This window comes from Cervus elaphus, chromosome 18, assembly GCF_910594005.1.
Source record: "Cervus elaphus chromosome 18, mCerEla1.1, whole genome shotgun sequence".
Taxonomy (NCBI): Eukaryota; Metazoa; Chordata; class Mammalia; order Artiodactyla; family Cervidae; genus Cervus; species Cervus elaphus.
The window spans coordinates 99,871,702-99,896,423 of record NC_057832.1 but is presented as its reverse complement, the minus strand read 5'-3'; the positions used below and the strand labels follow the sequence as shown (position 1 = coordinate 99,896,423).

The following is a 24,722-nucleotide window of genomic DNA, read 5'->3' as shown; positions in this document are numbered from 1 at the left end:
TAAGCTCAGATGCAATTGGGGTAGTTTTTAAAGATTAACTTTGTTTCACTTTAAAAGCTTGAGTGCCAGTTCTGGTGAGAGTATCAGGAAAACAGGTTGGCTCATATGACGGTGTTATAAAGTGATTGTACGCAACCTTTTTTGAAGGACATTTAGGCACCAGCAAAAGTACAACAAGATTCATGTATTGAGATGTTCATTATAACATTATAATAGCAAAATACCATCAACAACCTACTCTTCACTAATAGATGCTCAGTTATTTAATGTATAGTACAGGGGTACTTCACAGGCATTTTTTTAAGGGAGCTTAGGTCTATATGTACTAATAAAGATGTTCTCTGTGTATAACCCAAAGGTGTTTATAGAAGAGTTTACACCTGTGTGTCTGGGTGTACATGATGATGTTAGTGTGTGTATATATAAGCATTAATATAAACAGTAGTGATATCTGGGCAGTGGCATTAGGGAGGGGAATGGGGACGCTGCTTTATGCCCCAGTCACATGTTAAAAGACAAATTTTTAAAAGCCTAAAACTCAGTGCTTTACCACAAGAGATTATTTAGTGGTACTATAAGGTGTTCTCAGAACTGCACTCTGCCCTGTGATTGTGGGACCAGAAAACCGTCTCACTTAGTGGCACCTGAGCCTATCAATCCTACTTGTCCCCGTGGTATAAACACAGGAGAGGGAAACCTAATAGTTTTGTCACCTTTTCAGTGCCAGATTTTCTTACTATATATACACCCACTGTTGTGTATGTCTGGGTTTATTTTTTCTTGTTTTGCTAAATAACTTGGTTTTTTTTCCCACATTGTTTAATTATCCAGGAAGTAATCCTTATGAGAACCTTGACTTTTTAATTTCCTAGCAATGACTCATAGCAATATAGCCTTTATTCTCTTTACTGTTTGTATACATTTAAATCTCAAACTTCTGTTTAAATTATTATTAAGCTAGCTTCCATATCACTCACTTATCATTCCCATGTCTCTTCATTGTACGCAACAACCCATTTCTTACTATGCACTAGTCATTTCTGTTGGTCTAAAGCTAGCAAGCTCACTAGCACGGCAAGAAAGCTTCCTTTCTCAGCTCTGTCACCTGTTACTTGTATGGTGCTTTAAATAGCTGCAACCTCCCTTGTTGTATCACATTGCATACCTAGTTTACAGTTCACTTTCACCTCACATCTCTTGACTTTCCAGGGTTTTCTACTGTTCAGTCATATTGGGGTTATTTTCTTATGGTAGGATGTTTCTCTAAAAGCGGCTCCCCCCCGCCACCCCACCATTTCCACCATTTTAAAGTTTCTTTTGCTTATTTTCAGTATGGACTTTTTTTTAAAGCAGCATTCCAGTTTCTGTTGAAAATTTTTATCCCAGTTTTTTTCATTCTAATTATGTATAAAGGTAATAAATGAAGGCAACTTGTAATAGCTACTTGATCTTATCAAATAGGATATTTGCCTACTCAATATCTTTTTATATACTATAGTTTTTAAGCAGAATTTCAAGTCGAGAAGACAGTGCTATTTTCTATATTACTTTAGATTACTTTTCAATCCTTTTCTTCCCCACACTTTATCTAAGCCTTTATTAAATTTCCAACAGAGCTATTACCTCTCATAAGTCTTCCAAATGGGCAGTGGAGACTGGGCTCAACTGAATGAAGGCACATTCATTTGCTTTGGAATGCAGAGTTCTCTGCATGGTGGATTGAACTTTAATTTAGCATCCTATCCAGTGTATTTATCTGTAGTTTTGCCTTTTTCAGTGTAAAATCTTGACAATGATCTTGAACGTGTTACTGATTCCCTTGTACATATATTGCTTTAAAAAGCCTGAGTCTGTGCTGCTCACTTCCAACTTATAATTTTTATGAAGTCAAGGTTGTTGTTAACACTTGACACCTGCTTTGCCCAGTGAACGTGGGAGAAGTAAAGTGAATGGCAGGCGTTGGTCCTTCATGTTCTGGGAAAGAACCATGGGGTGAGGAGGCTCTGAGACCAGGCTCTGGAGCAGTGATTTGTAAGAGCAAGCCAGTTGTGATCTTCCCCTCTTTCGTCTGGGTTTACAGGCATTTGTTTTAAAGAGCTTGCTTTAAGAAATTTTCCTTGAGATTATTGAAGTCATAAAATTATGATGGGGAAAAACTGGTCTCCAGAGACACAAGCTTGTAATTAGCCAGTGCCGAGAGGGAAGGAAGAAGAGCCATGGCCTGGGTTACACATCTAGGTCTTTCCATCTGTAGCTCCATGACCTCAAGATGTGTTGACTGTTCTTTTTTCTTTTTTTTTTTTTTAAGAGGATGACTGACTGTACATTGATACCTAAGATCTTCTCCTCATTTCTGTGATCCACTGTTTTTCACTTGTCTGTAATCTTCATCTCCTGAATGGGTACCACTGCTCAGTATTAATTGTTGCACATCACTTTGCAGTTGTAATATTCTATATGTCACTTGGAGAGTGCAGAGAAAATATTTCCTTTAAAATGTTGCTGCTTACTGTGAATGCATATGCCTTGATTAGAATATCTGTGGGTAGGGATTATCAAACACGTAACTTAATTCTATTTTCATTGATTGGCATTGTAGTCTATATGTCAGGTGTTAGGGTAAAAACTGCTCTGCTACATTTAAAACCAACAGAGGAAGTAGGTTCTCAAGGATTTTCTGAGAAGAGAAGAATGCTGGAAATATGAATACAAATATACTGCATAGATATTCCATAAATCCATATTAACTTCTTACTGAGAAGTTGCTTCATGATGTACATTGCCCTGTACTGTGGATGGCTTGGTGAAGTAGCATACAGCCCAGAAGAGAAGGTGGAATGTGTTTTAAATAGATGTTTCCATTAAGATTTTGCAGATGACCACTCATGTTTCTTTGTCATCTCTGGGGAAATTGCATGTTGCCTGTGACTCTGAGGTGTTCAGGTACGGTTGTCATCTGTAAGGCTCTGATTCAAGTGTTTCTTTTCCAGCCTGCTGTGATTAGGTAGTATGCCTTTGCAAAGACAGGGTTCTTTCTGTTTCCTTCTGTGGCATGTGGAGCATGGTTTCATGGGCCTCCATACTGAGGACAGGAGAACTGGAGATTGTAATTAAGTACTGGTGTCTTTCAGTGCCTGCCAAGCAGAAGATGCGGGTTCAATCCCTGGGTCGGGAAAATACCCTGGGGAAGGAAATGGCAACCCACTCCAGTATTCTTGGCTGGGAAATCCCATGGACAGAGGAGCCTGCCGGGCTACAGTCCATGGGGTCAAAGATTCAGATACAACTTAGTGACTAAACTACAACAATAGCAATCTTTCTGTGTCCTATCTCTAAAATTTTTCCCAGTTTTTTTTTTTTTTTTTAACAATTTCTCTAGATCATTGGTTTTGATTTTCATTATGGACTTGATATCTCAGGAATGTTCTGTGACTTGAGAATCTTGCCAGTCTTTTATTTTCTTCTCTGCAGTTCAAAGGTGTATTCCAAGTTTGCAGATTTAAATTGGACATTTGACCTGCTGATTTAGTTCTTTGACAGTAGTAGGAGTAGAGTACCCCTTTCCACAGAAGTAGAGTGTAAATATATATATATAGTCTTCTGATTAAAAAAAAAAAGATAAGTATTGGATATTAAAGAAAAATAATTTCATTAAGATGTTCAAGTGTACACAAAACTAAAGGTTTAATGAATGCCCATCACCCAAATTGAAATTTTGTTAATTATCAGTATTTTCTCCCACATCTGTTTCTCTTCTTTCTGAAATATTTTAGGGCAAATTCCAGACACTGTTACCTGCATCTATCAGTAGGCCCTCTTAAAAATACGAATATTTTCTTAAATAACTGTAATGACATTATCACACTAGGACAGTGATTTATTTTTAACATGCTGTGAATCAAGCTGTAACAAACCAAACTATGAAAAATTTTGTGAGTTATTTAAGAGTAATATACTATTAGGTAGTACATTATCAATTTGTATGCATGGATTTATACATTTTTAGTTAATAATGAAAAATGTGTTGTTGCCATAAAATAGGAAGGCATCAAAATTTGTATATTAAAGTGCTGTTGCAATTTTATCAGTAGCCTTCTAAATATTTTTAGGTGGTTAACCTGAATTTGAACTCTTTAGAAAAATTTCTAGTTTTTCAAGCTTTTTAGAAAATGTAAATCTTACTTCTGTTTTGACTATATTTTCTTGGTCTCAAGATGGCATCATTGTTTTTCCATATTTCCCTTTGCTTTCTCTCACTTCTGCATCTGGGTCATCTCTGACTATGTGACTTTGTAAATCTGCTGTATAAAAAATTTTGTGGAGTTGAAGTGGTGCTTAGATTTCTTATGTGTCTTTCTGATACACTTCCTTTTCCTAAAACCCACCTGAAAAAAATTATTTTCCATAACATATGACTCTTAATTTTTCTTTTGAGTTTTTTCCTTTATTATTTGGGAACCTCGTAGCAGAATAATGCTTCTGGGGAAGAGCTAAGTTATAATGATTTTCCCATTAAAAAAAATAACATTTACTTAGGTCTTGCCAGTGTTTGCTTTGGTATCTGACATGGAAGCTTTAAGTAAAAGCATAAACTTGAGAAGAAAAAAATACCCACACACAGAAAAACTGCAAAGGATAGTGTAATTTATAGACTGCTGTGTGGTAAGGAACATGCTTGGTTTTTAACTTAATTTTTGGACTATCTTTGTTAAATTTAAGAAATCATGCATGCTACTTTTTGCCATTTAGATAACGAGTCTTTCAGTGTTCAGTATATCATAGTAAGTTGCCAAATTTTTTGCTTTACTTACTTCCAGACAATATATATTTATTTTGAAGAAGGTGTTTTTTTTTTTTTTTTTTTTACATTTTGGCTGCACCGTGTGCCTTGTAGGATCTTAGTTCCCCAACCAGGGATCAAACCTGTGCCCCCTGCACAGGAAACACAGACCTAACCACTGGGCTGCCCGGGAATTCCTGGAAGAGACTATTGTAAAGTAAGCCATGTCCCCGCCGGTACCACGCGTCAGGCTTCCCAGCTGGCACTAGTGATAAAGAAACCGCCGGTCAATGCGGGAGACACAAGAGATGTGGGTTCAGGCCCTGAATTGAGAAGATCTCCTGGAGAAGGGAATGGCAACCCACTCCAGTGTTCTTGCCTGTCACATCCCGTGGGCTCAGGAGCCTGCTGGGCTCCAGTCCGTGGGGTTGTAAAGGTCAGACACAACTGGGCACACACTTCCCTCCAGAGTTGTCTGGCTTGCTTTAAACCTGAAAACGTACAGCTAAAAATTATGTGTTGGAGAATGTCTTACTTAGAATTACTTACCCTTTTTTAAAAAATAAAATTTCATGAACTTTGGTTATCTGATTTTTATAACCTACCATAGATCCATTTTAAGGAATGGTAGCCCAGTGACAGCTCTCAAATGTGGCTAAAGAAGGAAGACAAACTAGGAAAAGAACCTGCCAATCTCTTCAGCTAAGAGTATGGGAAATTTCTATTTCAGGAAAGAAGTATATTTCTTAAAGGGCATCATTGTATTTTGTAGTGCTGTATAGCAGCAATCCTGCCTTTCCATAGCAAACCATCTCTCTCTGTCTCTACCTCGCTGTACTCTTTCTACTCTAAACTCTAATATACTTTATGCAAACTTTTTTTGCATTTACTTACACAGATCTTACGTTCTTTTGCTAAAATTTAAGCTTCTTGAAGGCAGGTTAGTTTCAGAGTGGTTTTTGTTTGCCTTGTAGTATGTGTGGGACATGTGTAGCATAACATTTCAGTAGAAATTAAAGCCTGTGATCTTTGTGAATTTAATAGATGTTAACATTATTCTCTCCATAGCCCAGCTTATAGATTTCTGTTAAGTCATGTAGAAAGCATAAATATTTCATGGGGGGTGGAAAATACAAGGAGTAAAACTGCTGAGCTTAAGAGATAAGGCACAAATATATTGTTTTGGTGATTCCTCTTGACATTGTATTACACATTGTATTGTACATTGTGTGTGTATATTTCCCTCTTACTACCTTTCATCTTTTTTGCCCTATGCTTATTTTCTCAGTAGCTTTTATTTCTGCTGTTTTTATTATTTCTCCTTTGAATAGAAGTCTCCCTTCCTCTTAATACAAAGAACACAAACATTTAAAAACTTTAAAAAAAAATTTAAACTTTGATCTCAACAAGGAGCCTTTTTGATATTACACATGACCAGTTTTTTTCTTATAATTTAAGCAAAGCCATGTCTGTAATTATTATTTTGCCCCAAGGCTGTTTGTCATGAATATGCAAAAGCCATGCTCATCTTCCTTCATTGTGGTTAGATTTTTCTTAGACATCCTTTTGAATTAATTTAAATTTGATTCTTCTAGAATTTGACTATCTTGACACAGTATTCTTCTCTTTCAATATGAAGTCTTTGTTTTCTTAAGTACTAGATCACTTGCTAAATTTTTTTGTTTTTGAGCCACACCACACAGCACTCAGGATCTTAGTTCCTTGACCAGGGATCCAGCCTGTGCTCCCTGCAGTGGAAGTGTGGAAACCTAACCACTGGACTACCAGGGAAGACCTGATCATTTGCTAATTTTTTTCTTCCTCAAACTAAATATTGGACCTCAGGAAAATGTTGGATTATTTTGTAAGCTCTTAAGAGAGCTACAGTAGCTAAGTTCTTCTAAATTGTCATGCTTGTTAAATACTAAAGTTCTGATAACTGACTACATTACCTTTTCAGAACTTATAACAAAATTTCAAATGAGAGAGAACGTATAATGAACCCCCATGTACTCATCATCAGATTCAGTAATTGTTGACTCAAGGTCAGTGTCCTTTCTTCTGTACCTCTCTCTCCTAAATGAGTTATTTTGAAGTAAATCCTACACATATATTTTAATTAATATTTCAATTTATATCTCTAAAGGAGAAGGATTCTTTGTAAACATAACCCCCAAAGTGTTATCTTTGTTATTTTTTAACATTACTTGATTAGTAGACATACCATATTTTTATCAAGAAAGCTAGATAGAGAAAGCTGCCTAGTTTCTTCAACTTTCGTAATGTAGTTAATCTCAAGGAGAGTTGGAAGCAGACTGATCTGAACATGTAGATAGAAAGCCATGCAAATAGCTTTTACCTTCTTCACAGAAGAAGCCCATTCTTTATCCTGGTCACTTAGTGCCATAGACACAGCTCAGGGAGGTCACCATCTTTTATCCTAATAACTCACTATCAGCAAATTTAGGAAACAATGCTGTCTGAATCCCCTTGGCTCGCTTTCTGGAAAATCCCGGAACTACATAAAAATCATTTCTAAAATCCCAATAGACACATTTTGCCAAGAATGTCAGTTGTCTCTTGACAGTTTGGCATTAACCTTTAAATATTAGATTGTGTAATCATAATGCCATTCAGGGAAAATAAAGTGGTGGGTGGCTGGCATTTTAAAAGTGAAGTGAACTTGGGTTCCTGGGAATGTTGATCATTATTCTACTGAAAATGCTGATATTCCTTAATAGTGAAACACTAAGTAAAAAGCAATATTTTACAAATAACTTAGAGGTGAGTAAAATGCAGGTTTTATGGATTTAACATATTTTTACCAGAACAGTATCTGAAGGGTGTCTTATATTTTCAGACTTTGAAAGTGAGACAGTAATGAAGGAACCTTCTAGTGAGTTCCCGCCAGGCTACTAGTCTGACCAGCACATATCCAAAATAGATCATTATTTTTGTCATTGTAACCTGCCTTCTCATTTGCCTTCCTCGCCCTTGACTTTACAGCAGAGAGCAGAAAGAAACTCATGGCCTGTACTGTAAATACACATGGTAACAGTAGTCAAGTAATTTTACAGTTTTTGTGGGCAAGTCATTCATTCATGGTGATGGAATGACTTATTTTTAACACAGTGTTTTTCTTTCAACTGAACTTAAAAATTCTTTTTTTTTTTTCCCATCTGATTTAGTGTCTGTACCATTGCAAGGCAGCATAAATTTAGCACGGCTTCTTCATTTTACCAACTTTGTAGAAGTGTTTAAAGATTTCTTTCAGTTTACTTTTAGCTTTTCATATGAAATGGACTATAAGAACTCTTTAATTTGCAGTATAAAATGTAATTAAAGACAGACACAGTATATCTGGAATGTGGGTTCTACCAGGGATCCTGGGAAAGAGGAAATTTGGAGCATCAATTTCTAATCTCATTTTAACATGACGTTTTCGAAAGGAGAATCTTCTTTGGAAAATAGTTAAAAGCACGGACTAATCCCAGACAGATCACAAAATGGAAGAAACTCACATTTACTGCATCCACCTAAAGGGTAGAAAAGATATCTTCAATTTTCTAGAGGGGACATTCATGTAGATAACTTACACTTTTAAATGATTAATTAACTAATTGCTATAGATCAATGTCATTCATAGCAAATTAGGTCTGGTAGGGAATGCTGCTTCTATGGATTTTTATATTGTAAAATTAGTTTGACTTCTTTTGTTAAACTCATTTAATCCTCTACCTTATTCCATTATTATCCTTGCAGTTTTTTTAGTTTAATATCTGAGATATCTATGTGGCACTATAATATATTCATTTTGACTACTTCTGGATACCTCCCAATTAAACTGAAACATATATTAGAGGAGCTCTAGATGGTGAAAAGGCACTAGTATACACTAATAGACACTAATAACAGCCTCTTGTATAAATGGCTTATAATTCTTTCAACCAGTTTCCTATTGATAAATACCTAAATTATGGACTTCCCTGGCAGTCCAGTGGTTAGAACTCTGTGCTTTCACTGCTGAAGGCCTGGGTTCGATCCCTAGTTGGGGAACTGAGATCCCACAAGCCACGTGGCATGGCCAAAGGAGAAATTCAAGACAAAAAAATACTCAAATTATTTTCATTTTAAAAATTTAAGGTAAAAAATATTGTACATGCATCAGATAGTCTTACTTTTAGTAAACTTTTTAATTAAATAGATACACAGAAAGTGCACAAATCATTTTTGTAGCTCACTGATAAATGGAACTGTAAACGTGTAATCCGCACTCTAGAAGTCCCCCTCAAACCGCTTTACAATGACCACAGTCCCCACTAGGGGGTAGCTGTCCTAATTTCTAGCATCTTGATTCATTTAGCCTGTTTGAACTGTGTGTAAATGGAATCATACTGTATGTGCTCTGGCTTCCTTTACTCAACTGTAATGTCTGTGAGAGTTCATCCATTTACTTGTAGTGGTCGTTACTGTTTTTGTTTGTTTGTTTGTTTTTCTCACTATACTGTAGGGCATGTGGGATCTTAGTTCCCCCAGCAGGGATCAAACCCTCACCCCCTACGTTGGAAGTATAGAGTCTTAGCCACCGGACCACCAGGGAAGTTCCAGGTTCATTTTTATTGCTATGTGATATTCTGTTGGGTGACTGTACCACTGTTGTTGTTTAGTCGCTAAGTCGTGTCTGATTCCTTTGTGACCCCACGGACTGTAGGCCACCAGGGTCCTCTGTCCCTGGGGTTTTCCCAAGCAAGAATGCTGGAATGGGTTGCCATTTCCTTCTCCAGGGGATACTCCTGACCCAGAGATCGAACCCACGTCTCCTTCATTAGCAGGCAGATTCTCTCTCACTGAGCCACCAAAGAAGCCCAGCTGTACCATAATTTATCCTTTTTATTGTTGATGAACTTTTGGGTTGTGACCTAACTTTTGGATATTACAAATAGTGCTATGTGAACATTCTTTTTTAAATTGTTTTTAATTTATTGACTGGGCTGGGTTATTTATTGCCTCACGGGCTTTTCTCCAGTTGTGGCAGGTGGGGACTACTCTCTCGTTGCAGTGCAAGGGCTTCTCATTGTTGCTGAGCACAGGCTCTAGGACAGCTGGGCTTCGGTAGTTTTGGTTCCTAGGCTCTAGAGCACAGGCTCGACAATCTTGGTGCATGGGCTTAGTTGCCCAGTGGCATGTGGGATCTTCCTGGACCAGAGATCGAACCTCTGTCTCCTGCGTTGACAGGCGGATTCTTTACCTTTGACTAAGCCACCAGGGAGGCCTTATATGAACATTGTCAAACGTGTATTTTGGTGAACATAGCTCTTCCTGTCTACTAGCAGTGGTGCTGATGGGTACAGGGCATATGTGTGTGCAGCTTACCATGCCAACAGTTTCCAAGTGGTTGAAACTGTATCACACTCCTGCCAGCAGTGTTGGGTTTTGTTTTTTTTAAAATAGCTTCAAAGATGTGAAATTTGAGTGAAAGAATAAATTCATTTTGAGTTTTAGAGTATAGTGCTTAAATTTTTTTCTCAGGAATGCTAATATATACTCCACTGAACACTGGGTTTTATCTAGCTCTTTCATCTCTATCAATTAATAATGGAAAATATCTCATTTTTCAACTACTTTAATGAGTTGGGCTTTTTATAGCTTAATTTCAGTTTTCTTAACTTGGCTGTTCTGGCCTTTTCTACCTAGTTTGTGCTTTGTCCTTTGTTTTTTATAATGAAGAAGTTTTAAATGTGTATGTGTGCTTGCATCGGCTAATTTTTCCCTCTGTGGTTTCTGCCTTTGGTGTCATTCTTAAGCCTTTTTATCTCCAAAATTTTTTTGTTTGTTTTCTTTGAGAACTTAATTGTTTGTATTTAATTTTGTTTACTGTAACTAGATTTGACTTTTTCTTTCACTAATGCAAGGGAGCTGTTTTGGCTGTTTTTGTTTTAAAACAAGCACTTACTTTAACTTACTACGTTAGCATTAGCTTTGGAATATTTGTAGGGGGATGTCAGAGTGTGACTGGCCAGGAAGATGTTAGTACACCAAAACTTGCATTCATGTGTCATCTGACCATGAGAAATGAAGCCAATTTTCCAGTGTGGTTGCTTTTTGAATTCTTTCAGTGTGCATGTTATTAAAAGTAGTTAGTTTTTGTTTAGAAAAGAATGAGATCAAATAGACTACATTATCTTACTTAATATCTCTAGTTGCTCTTAAGCAAGGACTTTGCCAAAAATACACCTGACCTGTGTTCTGTGACCTACAGGACAGAGGATTTGGAGAGTCAAATTTCAAGCCTTAAAAAATAACATTTTTCTCTATTTAAGAGGTTACTTAAAATTTATTTGGCATTTTTCTTTTTGTATAATAGTACACATAATTAAAATGTAATTTGTACTTCTGATTGAGAAAGAAGAGTCCAGTCTGTCATATCTTGTTGTGGTGGGGTTTTTTTTTTTTTTTAATGTTCCAGTGGGATTTGAGAGTTCCCCAGAGCCCCCACCACCTAAAAATTTTATCACTAAAGTCATTATTGGGTTAGACCACAAAGCACAGACAAAACAGAAATTAGACCAGAAGCCCTATCATCTAGAAATGGGTTGTTTTGGTTTCTGTAATTGAATCTTAGTACCTTAAAGGAATGATTCCCAGGACACATAAAATTGATGAGGAAGAGAACACAGAAGTGCCAGTGCTCTGTGATTCGAGCCCCTGAACACATAAAAAACTAGAGGCCAGTGTAAGGAGGATAGAGTTTTGTGAGCGAGGAAAAGAGTAGCTGAAAATAAATACTAAACACAAAGTTTAAAAAAAAAAAAAAAAAAATATATATATATATATATATATTTCTTTTTGGTGTTTTTTTGCATTTGGCAGTGCTACTTAGAGCACAGTTATATCACTAGTCGTTTCAATTATTCTCTAAGCCAGGGAGAAAATTATCAGGACTTCCTTAGAAAATCTGTAATTTTAGGTGCGCATTTCCAGTTCAGGAAAATCAGTGTTTTTCCTGAATGCTTGAATTTGACTAAAGGGAACACTGGATTTATGTTAAAGGATCATTGGGGAGAGGTTGGGTGGAGAGAAAACAGAGGGGAGAAAAGCTAAAATTAAGTTCCTGTTTTTCATTTACTTACATATACAATGCAGTCTTACATATTACATACTCAACCCATTTATTCTTCACAGAGGTCTGTAAAATGGTGTTTTCCTGATTGGCCAAAAACTAAAGGCTCGAGGAGTGAGTTTACATTTTTTTTGTCTAGGCTCAAACCCATCAAATGGCAGTCCTGGGATTTGAACACCAGTCTCTCTGAATCTAAAGCTCATTCATATTCTTTTCACAGGAGTATATATTGCCTTTTAAACTACCAGACTTATTATCACAGTTGATTGGTTTCTTGTAAGGTGTTGGTAGCACTTTGATTGGCATGTCTTGGGGGCGCCATCTTTAGTTCTGGGTAATAAAGCTGGTATAGTTTCCTTTACCTTCCACCTTAGTATTGAGAGTAAGCATGAGGTCACTATCCTAGGAGGACTCAATGAATTTGTAGTGAAGTTTTATGGACCACAAGGAAGTAAGTATATGTGTTGGTATGTGTTTTTCTATTTTACTTATATTCCTTAATAGACAGTGTGAATATCAAGATAGATGGTGATATGTATAGTTCTTGAAAAGTAAATTTAATTGAATTCTAAAAGCAGTAAGGAAATCTTGCTGTTAGGATAAATATATGCTTTTTCTCTTATCTCTGTGTTAGTGTGACTTAGTATTAGTCACTTAGCCATGTCCAACTCTTTGCGACCCTATGGACTGTAACCTGCCAGGCTCCTCTGTCCTTAGAATTCTCTAGACAAGAATGCTGGAGTGGGTAGCCATTCCCTTCTACAGGGATCTTCCCAACCCAGGAATCAAACCTGGGTCTCCTGCATTGCAGGTGGATTCTTTACCATCTGAGCCACTAGGGAAGCCCCGTGAGACAGTATTAAACATAAATTGTGAATTCTGGGTTTTGTGGAAATGTTTTTTGTTGTTTGGGGGGAGGGGTGGTTTGGGCACAGGATAGACTGAGGTAGTAAGCTATTACTTACCAAATAATTGAACAGTGTTTGAAGAATTAGGTAAAAATCAGGTAAAGAAGCAGGTAAATTTGAGAGAGAAAATGAATCTATGCTAATTCTAGATTTTTTTAAAGGAAAGTATTACATTTGAACATAGAGTACCTACTAGTTACAAGAGTTCCCTGACTCTTGAAGGAATTAATTTGCAAGATTCTCAAAAGAGATTAGAATTTAATGTTTAACTTATAGTCAGATTCTGTTTTCTAATTTGGAGACAATTCTAATGTTTTAACATTTTTGCTTTTATTTCAGCACCGTATGAAGGCGGAGTATGGAAAGTTAGAGTGGATCTTCCTGATAAATACCCTTTCAAATCTCCTTCTATAGGTATGTAACTACCTAGTTTCTCTCCTTAGAGAATTTTGAAATGGAGGGGGGAAAAAACAAAAAGAAAACAAGCCTACATTTTATGGGCGATAATTAATTCCAGAAGTATTTGCTCAACTGAATTTCCCCCCTTTTTTTGCTCGGGTTATTTAGTAATTTTAAGGAGGGACTTCCATAGTGTGATAAGAGGTGTTTAAATACATCCTTTGCATGCTTATAATGACTGTAACTCTAGATTTTTCTGTCTTTTAGGGTAAGATTAAATAACTTTAAGACCCACTGTCCATTCAGGCTATTAGCAGTAGAATAATAAACATCTTAAATCTCATTTTAAATGCCAGATTGTTGAAATGAATATTATATAGTGCCTATTCTAGTTCTGTCATTTAAAAATCCTCCTTATACCTTACTTTTGCTTTTGTTCACTTCAGCTCTATGTACCTTTTCCCATTCTTTCCACTCCAAATCTTTTTAACCCTCTAAACAGCTAAAGAAAGTAGAAACAAACCTTAGTTAGGGTTACATAAAATACCCTCAGTGAGGTATTTTTTCCTCACCTTCATCTTCTGCAGTAATTTGGTGATACTAACTTATCACCCCCATTAAGGCATTAGTGACAGTTTAGGTATTAGCATCAGATGCTGCGGAGGTATATTTTGGTTGAGCTTGATACCTTTAAATATTTTGAGACTGTAGTAACTTAGCTAACTTAAGCCAGCTTGTAAAATTTTCATTCTGTAGATGATTTTTAGATGTTACAAAGAACTGGCCAATTTTAAGAAGGAAGAAGAAAATAAAATTGGAATATGTTTAGAGCGTTCTCTGTCACAGTGAATCACTTATTCAGAATTGTCAGAGCTAATGCCAAAACTCTTGGAATTTACACTTCTCCCTTGCCCCCGAAAAAGGGTTTTTTAAAAGAGGTGAACCAAAGACATTCCGAGCTTTGTGTTTTAATTCGAAGCCCCCATGTTTCTGTCTGGGATAAATAAGGTGAAAATGTTAGTAATTCCCAATCAAATGCAGTGGCCTGTTCCCCTGACGTCTAGCTACTTCATATGTTTTACAATTTAAGGCTATAAAAATACTATAGAGCATCTATAATTCCTTTTTAGTCTGGGAACTCTTAATGTTCATTTTAAGAATAAACTGGTAATTTCCTCTGAAGGGCCCTTAGCTGAGTTTTAAACTTGGTAATTAACAAGGTGGGCTTGCCTCCCAGGTGGCTCAGTGGTAAAGAATCTACCTGCCAATGCAGGAGATGCAGGTTCAGTCCCTGGGTCAGGAAGATTCCCTGGAGAAGGAAATGGCAACGCACAGCAGTATTCACACCTGGAAAATCCCAAGGACAGAGAAGCCTGGCAAGCTGCAGTCCATGGGGTCGCAAAAGAATCAAACATGACTTAGCAACTAAACAACAGTTGAGGAGATACTTCATGGATAATTGAATTGGAAATCTCCCATTGCTATCAGAACCTGCAAACTGTAGAGTTATCAGATGGTGATATAGGAAGGGTGCTCTGAGGTGTTGAATCTTTGAGACAGTTCCTGACTGTATCTGACTTAATACCTTAGCACAGGTGGGACAGCAGCTGTTTCTCAGTTCCTGGTGTGGTGGAATGTAGGTAGAATTTTTAAACCTTTATAAACAGAATCTCCAAACCATATAAATTGATTCAGCTATATTTCATAAGTAACTATTTACCTATAGGACTAAAAATTTGCTTGCTAAATCTAGCAGTAAATTTAGTTTTGTTACCCTAGATTCCTAGTCAGAAAAGAAACAGTATAGCTTGATGAAGCTAACAGTGAACCAAGACGTGCAATTACATATCCTATAGAAATGTAGTTATTTCTCAAATCTTTTTTTTTTAAAATTTCTCAAATCTTAACATGTTTCCAGGTAACAATTATTTCATCATAACTTTCAAAGTAAAACTATCTGAACTTCAGACATTGTTTGTTAACTAATGATGCAACAGAAGCCTCTGTACTTTCTTAAGTTAATGATGTAACATGAAATTGGTTAGGACAAATGACTAGGCTAACTTTACTTCTTGATAATTTTTCCTTTCCCTTTCTGTGTGCTTTTAGAACTTGATAATACCTACAAATGTGTATGTACCATCTTCTCTTAGGGAAGTAGATCTAGTTGAAGTATTTTACAAACTGTCCTTGTTTCCTCCAGAGGAAGATTGCATAAGAGTTTTAATCAGTGTGGGGTGACCCATTTTCGGGTCATCAACAATGTAATTACTGTTGCAGTGTGCTTTAAACGTTTCGAGAGGTAGTAGCTCCTGCAAAGTAGGCAAGGACTTGTTTTTGAATTGTATAGACGGCTGCAGGAGTACACAGAAGAGGGGATAAGATAAATCCAACCTAACTGTTCTTTTTAAACCCTGCCTCAATAGTATATAAGCGAGCATGCCCTTCTTTTCGAGCCAAATATTGATCTCTTAAATATTAAGATGTGTAAATTTAGATTAAGTGTTTTGATGATTAAGTCTTGGGATTTTAAAATATATATCTATGTATACTTTTTTGTTTAATGTTGCTATGTATATTTTTTAATTGTATTAATAATGCTCCTTATCCATAGGAATGTAAGAAGGTCCAGGTGAGCAAAACTAAAGAAAAATTAAAATATCTTATAATCCTGTCCCTCAGTGGATATTATTATTTATATAAAGTACATAAAAATGTACTTTAAAACATTTTTCTCTAAATATTTAAGTGTATATGCAATGTACTTTTACAGGTAAACTGTAAACTCCAAACACAGTTTAAGGGAGTTTTCAATAGTTACCTGACTGCTTGACATGTAACTGAAAAAGTCCTTTTAAAAACAATTTTCATCTTTAAGTAAGTAAATTAGCTCCTTAATTTACTTACATCTTAACTCCTCTTTGGAAAGAGAAGGAATATTGACAGCCTCCTGGGGAAGTTACCAGCTTACTCTTACAAAGCTATCATTGTTCCAAATATCTTAATAAGCTCATCTTTTGGAATTTTACATTCTCTTTGAATATCATGAGTGATGGCGAGTCTTGATGCTTTGAAGCTGGATATAAATTTTTGAAATGGCTAAAGGTCATTTAATTCCAGAGAATAAGATGAATTGAAAAACCAAGTAACATCAGTTGAAGTCTATAATGATATATGATTATGAAACTGACTGAAGTTTAAGAGTTACGATTTCCTTTTTAAACTGGCCCTTTGGGCTCTTTCAGAAAGAGATTCTAAAACTCCTTTAATCAGTTGTAACATCATTGAGATATTTGCATCGTTTTCCAGAGAGACTGCTTTGATATAAATCATATTTGAATCTCTTAAGTTCTGATTTATTGGAAGGCCCACACTTTATCTCCCCATTCAGAAACTAGAATGAGAGCAGTGCTGCTGGGCGTGTCACCATGTAGGTAGGAGGGTCTGATTGGTCAGTGGACTGGTTATCAGGAAAGAATGGTTCTGGCCCCAGTTCTCCTTGACTCTGATGATACTTATCTGAATTGTTTCCCCTTCTAGAAAATGAGATAATGTAATTAAATGGACTGTGCATGTTTGATATTGAGCAGTGTGTTAAATATTCAGGATGTATGATATGGCATTCCACCAGATACTTAGGAAGGCTGTATAAGGCTTTCACCAGTTGGGAGGGAAAAATATCAATGTGTTTAAAGTACTGCATTTGCTCTAGTGACAGCATTTCATTGGTTTTTAGGAGAAGTGTGACTCAGCACCTCAATTGAGGAAGAGAGTATATGGAGGAGATAGATGTTTACACGAATTGTATCTCATGTATTGAGAATAGAGTCTTTACAAAGCTTCAGAGAGGTGAAGCTGAACGCAAGGACTTCATAAATACTCTTTCAAAACCCCAGGTGATACCCAGTCCATAAAGGTTTTGTTCTATGCAAAGAAGTTGCTGCGGAGACTGTCGTATTCCGTACTTCTGTAGATTCACACTTTTCTGCCATTACACATGTGCTCAACTAAGAAAAAGCTTTTACCCATCTAAGGAAACAGACTTGGAGTTTCTGCCTGGGGGGAAATAAAGATGAGTGATCCCATATATAAAGAGGTCACATAGAGCGATCTTTTCATAAAAATGAAAAGTAACCAATTAGCATAGGATACAAAATAGTTTTGTGTCCAATCCAAAGAATGCAAAGATTAAAAAATGAGAAAATATATGACTTTCTAAATTGGCAAGTTAAACATTGTTGGCAAAGGTATTATGATACAGCCAACCTAGCAGTATATATTGATAAAATTTTATATCCTTTGAGTGATTTTACTTAAAATAAGGAAATATTCAGACCTGTATACTAAGATTAATGCACAGGAGTATGTAAATTGCAGTGTTATTTTTAAAACTTAAAAGTTGGAAGCAACCTAATGATTCAATTGATAAATAAAGTAGTTAAATTATGGTTCCTTTTATCCCCCCTCTTTCTTACACCACATAGCATGTAGGACCTTTAGTTCCCCAACAAAGGATAGAACCCATGCTCCCTGCAGTGGAAGCATGGAATCTTAACCACTGGATACTGCCAGGAATGTCCAAATTATAGTACATTTTAATAAACAATATGTTTTACCCTGTTTGAGTTTCCTGAGCCATACAGCAGATTCCCCTTGGCTATCTATTTTACATATGGTAATATAAGTTTCCATGTTACTCTTTCCATACATCTCACCCTCTCCTCCTATCTCCACATGTCCATAAGTCTATTCTCTGTTTCTCCATTGCTGCCCTGCAAGTAAATTCTTCAGTACCATTTTTCTAGATTCCGTATATGTGTTAGAATACAATATTTATCTTTCTCTTTCTGACTGAATTCACTCTGTATAATAGGTTCTAGGTTCATCTACCTTATTAGGACTTAAATGCGTTCCTTTTTATGGCTGAGAAATATTCCATTGTATATATGTACCACAACTTCTTTATCCATTCATCTGTCGATGGACATCCGGTTGCTTCCATGTTCTAGCTATTGTAAATAGTTAACACCATCTTTAATAAAAGAACACACAAGAGGGAATCCTGTAGTGGTCCAGTGGTTAGGACTTGGTACTCTCACTGCCAGGGGCCCAGGTCAGGGAACTAAGATCCTGCAAGTTGCACACAGCGCAGCCAAAAAAAAAAAAAGATAAAATAGTGTAACTATAATTTTTTTCTATGCAAATGCCAAGTTTGAATACCAAATTTTGGCTATAGTTATCCATGGCTGTTAAGGGAATTACAAGCCATTTTCCTGTAATTCCCAAATAGTCTACAGTAAGTTCCCTTTTATTATAAAAGTAAGTGTTTAAGAAACTTACACAAGTGTGTGTCTTTCAGATGTCCTGTCTGCATCTTTGTCTGAGTCTGTGCTTTTCCTGTCTGTTGTTCTAGAAAGCCGTCAAGCAGCCCTTGGTCAGAATTCTCAGTTTGCTAAGGCTCCCGTGTTTCCCACCACCCCCCTTAATTTTTTCCCTTCAGTTTTAATTACTTGTGCATGTAAGTGTGGCACGACTGAGGCGACTCAGCAGCAGCGTGTAAGTGTACATTCTGTGTCCTTTGTCTCTCTGCTTACAGTTTGGTTTGCTCCATCTTGGAGCATCTTTGCACCTTTACATGTAACCATTCTCCACTCCTTTCTTCTCCTTTTTGCCTTCCTCCTTTCCCGTCTCCTGTCCTGTTACTTTGAGCAATTCTTACCTGCTTTTTTCAGTCTGACTCTTCCACTTGTTCTCCTTTGTTCCATTTTGCTCTTCATGTGAACCAAAAAGACCCCTTTGTAGCTATTAATAACAGTAATCCTTTTGATAAACCTAACCCAAGGGGTAAAAATTATGTCTTTAATAAAATGTGACATAAAATATTGGATTTAAGGCTTTCAGCCTCTAAAGGTCTTGAAAGTACCTTGAAAAGTTCGCTTCAAGATCTGCAGTAGTATCCATCAGATCTACCTATGTTACCTGAACAGTAGCATTCAAGACAAGATTTTAAAGTTGTCATTGAACCTTATTTTTAAATGACTGCTGGCTAATATATTAAGACACATGCATTCTACTAATTTCAGATAGAACTATAGAGTATTACAGAATCTTTTGTAAGTAACCTTAAGACAAGCTCAAGAACTCTGTCACCATTGATACTTTCTTAAAATGGAAAACTGTTGCAAAAGCCAGCTAACAAGTCTAGAAACTAAGTATGAAGTACTACATGTGTGTATCTCCATGTGAACAGTGAGGAGGACCTTCTCCGAGAAACAGGCTGCATGCGCTGTGTGTCTGGGACTGTAATTTGATGATACCAAAGCTGACTGTGTAAAAGGAGTGGTTGGTTGAGAGCATGATTCTGGAGAGACCATGTCATGGTTTGCCAAGTGTTGATAGAATGGCTAGGGGAAAACCAAGCTCATTCCACAGTATAATTGATGTCAATAGCATATGGCAGGAGGTAGTCAAATCCATTTAAGTAAATAGAAACAAAATGAAAGTCATAGGCAGTAACAAAAATTAGAATGCTATTTTGAGCCATACTACTGGCCTTTACTAGTTCAGACTGTCATCTAAATAGAATGGTTTTAGGTCATTCTGTTCCAAAAGGAAGCTAGACTACATAACCTCTCAGTCTTCCTTCTGAATTTCACAGTCTGCCGCCAGTTCTTAATTAAAAAGATATTCTGATGATCAATGGCAACCCACTCCAGTACTCTTGCCTGGAAAATCCCGTGGATGGAGGAGCCTGGTAGGCTGCAGTCCATGGGGTCGCTGAGAGTCGGACACAACTGAGCGATTTCACTTTCACTTTTCTCTTTCATGCGCCCAAGAAGGAAATGGCAACCCACTCCAGTGTTCTTGCCTGGAGAATCCCAGGGACGGCAGAACCTGGTGGGCTGCCGTCTGTGGGGTCGCACAGAGTTGGACACGACTGAAGCGACTTAGCAGCAGGAGCAGCAGTGTACCATATTCTTTTTACTTGTGCCAGTGGTTAAGGGGAATGGTTTCACCTTTTTCGTTGACAGATTTAGCAGACTTTTCTGGCATAATACACTTTTTATTTCACCATGGCCAGAAATTACCTCATAGTATTTTTGGAATAGAGTTCTGTAATATGGTGTATGACTAACTCTAGAGCTTAGAATACTTACCATTTTCCTTTGCGTCTTCCTGGTTGGAAACATTGTATAGTTACTCCCTCAGGAACTAGTGTGAGTGACTTTAGGTGAGTGGTGTTTAGTCAGGAGTGGACCAGGATTTGAAATAGAGAGGAGTGTCATTCATGAGAGGTTTGGGGTCAGTCATTTAACAAAGACTGATTTGAACCACTGTATTTCCACAAAAAGAATGAATTCTTAGACTGAGGAAGCTAAAGTCCATTAAGATCACCAATATACTTCTCTATTTTTATAACTTTGGGTTTGAATGTAGTTCCTGTTTAAAAATAGTTACTTAAGTGCTGTTGTATAGTGATCTATATTTTTTGAATTCCGACAAGGCTCTAGTAGAAGATTTTCCTTAAAAAAAAAAAAAAGATAATGCTATGAGATCATAAGCCATTGTTAAAAGCTCTCTTTTTACTGGTGTTCTGAAAATGAAATTTTTGGGATATGATTTTGAAAAGATTATGTTTGGCAGCTAAGGTAGAACCTACTTTCTCATAACATGGATACAGCTTATATTATTTCTTCAAATCAGCTCCACAAATTTATCAGCTACCAGCTGTGTGCAGGGTGTCTTTCTAGGTGCTAGGGACACAGAAGTGAACGGATTGGTCTCTTGAGCCTTAAATCCTTTTGGGGTAAATGGGGATGGGGGGCCGATAAAGCAAAATTTTTAATGTCTTGATAGCTTTATTCAGAGAATTGATGTAATAGAATTGACCTGATAGCTGTCTTAGATGAGGTGTTCAGGAAGGGGATCTTTGACAAAATAAATTTAAGCTGGGGTTTAAATGAAAAGGGGAAAAAAGCCAGCCCTGATCTTTCAAGGTCAGGGATAAGAGCGTTTTAGGCAGAAAAACTGAAGACAGACACCAAGGCAGGAACTTAGCTGGCATGCTCAGGGAACAGAGATGAGGCTGGAAGGCTGGGTAGAGAGTGAGATACGAGAAAGGGTCCAAACTGTAGGCAGGGCGAGGCCCTATTAGGGCTTTGTAGGCCAGATTAAAGGGTTGAGTTAAATATTTAATGTAATGGGAAAGATCACTGCAGTGTTTTAAACATTTTCAGTGACCACTCTGCTGTTGTGGGGAAATAGTAGAGATAGTAGTGGGTTGGGTCAAGGTGCCAAGGTTGAAAATCTGTGGTGTAGATCCACATTACTTTGAAGAAATCTGTCTGTATTAAGGAAAGCATACAAAGGAGGCTAGTACCTAGAGGAAGATAAAAGGAAGGCTTTGCTTTCTATTTCTTGGAGATTTCAAAGGATGTTTATATGCTCATTGTAGGGAGTTGTCTAGAAGAGAGGGAAAGCTTGGTGATGTTTGAGGTCAGGAGGAGGATGAAGGAGTGGTGCCTTCGACACTGCAGGAAGGGACAAGATCGGAACACACGCAGAGGTCTGGTACTTGAGAAGACCATGAACATACGAGCAAGCTGTTCAGGCAGGAGAAATTAGCATTGGGGGGGTGGTTATTGGGGACAATGAGGGGTCCTGCTGATTAGCACCCATTTTCACATGGAAAATACACAGGGCTATTAAGTCCTACTAAGTGAGAAATGGGGGACCAAAGGGAAGGAGAGATTTGCAGCATACTGGTAAAATGTCCAAGTCATTGGAGAATGGGGGAGCAAGCTACTACAGAAAGGAGAGAGGAAAATTATAGGGAATGTTGAGTCCACAAAAGATTATAGAGCATATTTTTAAAACCTGGTACATTTGTTTCCTTAATGTCTCTTCTCCCTGCCAACCCAGTAGATAACAAACTCCACAAAGACAGTCCCTTGGTGTGGTTCACTAAAAATCTATCTCCCCAACTCAGGACTTGGTGCATTGCCTGTTCTGCAGAAGAATATTGTTTGAGTCAGTGAGTGAATGCCTATTCAGTGGCATTCTCAAGTCCAAGTACAGAGAACTGTGAATGATTGGTTTCCTTCAGTTGTAGATGGGCATTTTGGAGGGGATAGTGCAGGGAATTAGTAGAGGAGTGCTAGAGAATGGTGATGGTGATAGCTCTTATACTTAGTATGGAGAAGGAGTGAAAATAGGGTGGTAGGTAGGAAGAAGGCTACAATCCATAGGGTTGCAAAGAGTCAGAGATGACTGAGCATATGTGCATGCACGCACATACACAGGTAGGAAGAAAAAGGGGGAGGATCAGTGGATTAGAGTTCACAGGTGAAAGAATTGTTCATGGGGGTGGGAAGCGCTTTGACAAGGATAGGAGACTGTCATTGGAGAGGGGATGTCTGAATTTGTGATTTTGAAAGTGAAGCTGTTTATAGGGATAACAGACTTCAAAAGCATGTCCTGGGAGTGTGAATGAGGTAGAACTGAGGAAAGATCATTGAGGAGAAGCTGAGATAACTGAAAGGCTAGGGTATGAAGAGGATGGTCTGTATAGGCAGTTATGTCACTAAAAATGACCGGTGTTGATGGGGGAGAAACTTGGGGGCCAAGTGCTAAAGTTCTCAGTGATGGAGTAAGTCAGTTGCCAAATTGGCCCATTCATTGAAAAACCTGTTGTTCACAGTTTGTAATAAGTACTCTTAGCTTCATCTTGCTATATAGCCAGAGTAAAAATAGTAGTCGGTTTCATTTCCCTTCCCCATATCACCTCTGAGGGGTAGCTTTGCTTTTATTCATGCTTGCTTCTGTGAGAAGATTCACCCGTTTCCTTCCTGAAACTGGCTGATGTCAGTTTTAATTCTACCTTTGGCAATTTATGATTATACAGTCTTTTCATTTGCTGCATAGAAATCCTACCTAACTCACTGTTTAGGTTAGTTCCTACTTTAACTATAGTAGATAACCTCTAGCTTTAGAGCTGATTAGTTATTCTGACGTTTTCTGGGCATAAAATTCACCTTCCCTTTAGGACTGGTGGTCTAATGAAAACATATAGTCTTAGCTTCATTTTTCTTTAGTTAAATGAAATTCATTTAAAACTTAAAAAACTAAGTAATATCTTGGTTCCCTTGGAAATGCTTGTCCATGCAGTTGAAGATTTTGTTCATATTCTTGTGAATACCATGGTTGGTGAAAACCATATTGCTAGAAGGAACTTTGGAGATTTATACCGTCCAGTTACCTTATATGAAGGATGATAAAAATGAGACCTAGAAAGGCAGAGATACAGTACTGCTGACTAGTTGCAGAGTCTGCCTTCTAGCTTCCATTCCAATGTTTTTTCCATATGCCAAATGCAATCAGAACAGTCTTTTTAATAATAAATGTTAGAGTAGATGTATTTTCCATTTCCAGTGTGATAGGGTTATTAAAAAAAAAACTAATATCCCATAATCAAAATACCTTCTAATGTGCTTGACAATTCCTGAAGGATTAAGAGAAGGTTATATTGGATCAGATATTTTCATTTTTAGGACAAGGAAAGTGATATGAAATTACGTGCCTGAACTCTATCAGCTAATAGTAACATTACTGAGTACTTACTGTGTGCCAGTTACTGGTCACATGCTCTGCATATATTCATTAAATCTTGGTGACACTCCTGTGATGTGTGGATACCATTATTTAACCCAGCTTTATGAACAAGGAGACAGAAAGACTAAGAGATACAGTAGGTCTAAGTGGAACTTCGGCAGCCTGATTGGGGCCTGATTTTTTAACCCCAACTTTGTATAGTAAGTGGCAGAGACTTGAAATTAAGTCTCAAAATTTCACATCCAGGATGTTCTGCTCATACTCCCCTGTCTCTGACCATGAAAATAAATCCTGCCTGATTGAGTCAGTGTGGTTATATGAGTGACCAGGAGAGTGAAAGATAAACTGTGGAGACAGGAAAGAGAAGGCAATCTTCTAAAAAATGGAACTGCCAGAGAGTAGGTTTTGGTAATCTGCTAGGCTGGTAGAAGAGTTGTACTGTTGAAGGATAACACTTCATCTTTTCTTAGTTATAAATAAACTTTTCTTATCCATCCAGCCCATTCCTCAGATTCCATATTATCAGAGAGAAAGGAAGAAGCAGAAAAGAGGACCCCTGGTTGAGTTTAGATCTCCTGAACACATACAAGATCAGTTCAGAGGTTCCCATGACACAGGGCAATGAGAGTGAGCTCCTTGCTTGGTTCCTCACCCAAGAAGAGACCGGCCCAGGTCCATCTCTCCTGAGTAGGAAAGGCTCAGCTCTCGGAAGAGACTTCTGCCCGGGTGCAGGCTGCCATGGGCTGGGCCTGGCTGTCCGAGGTAAGATGAAAAGTCTGAGGGTGCACTGATGCACAAGACTGGCAGCAAAGCTGTCGCTGTGAAGCTGGCGGCATCCACACCCCTTTTTCAGCTGGAGCATCCTAATTCCAGTCACCTCCTGCTCGCTAGGAATGAAGACCCA

The 24,722-nt window shown here is 37.5% G+C and overlaps 1 protein-coding gene across 1 annotated transcript in view; it reads left to right on the top strand.

Annotated features, from left to right (window-relative positions):
• The window catches only part of UBE2H (ubiquitin conjugating enzyme E2 H), a 100,218-nt gene that overhangs the window by 43,237 nt on the left and 32,259 nt on the right, over positions 1-24,722 (top strand). The window contains exons 2-3 of the mRNA XM_043873494.1: positions 12,275-12,351; positions 13,148-13,222. Coding sequence (XP_043729429.1) covers positions 12,275-12,351; positions 13,148-13,222 — 152 coding nt within the window. The remainder of the gene's footprint in view (positions 1-12,274; positions 12,352-13,147; positions 13,223-24,722) is intronic.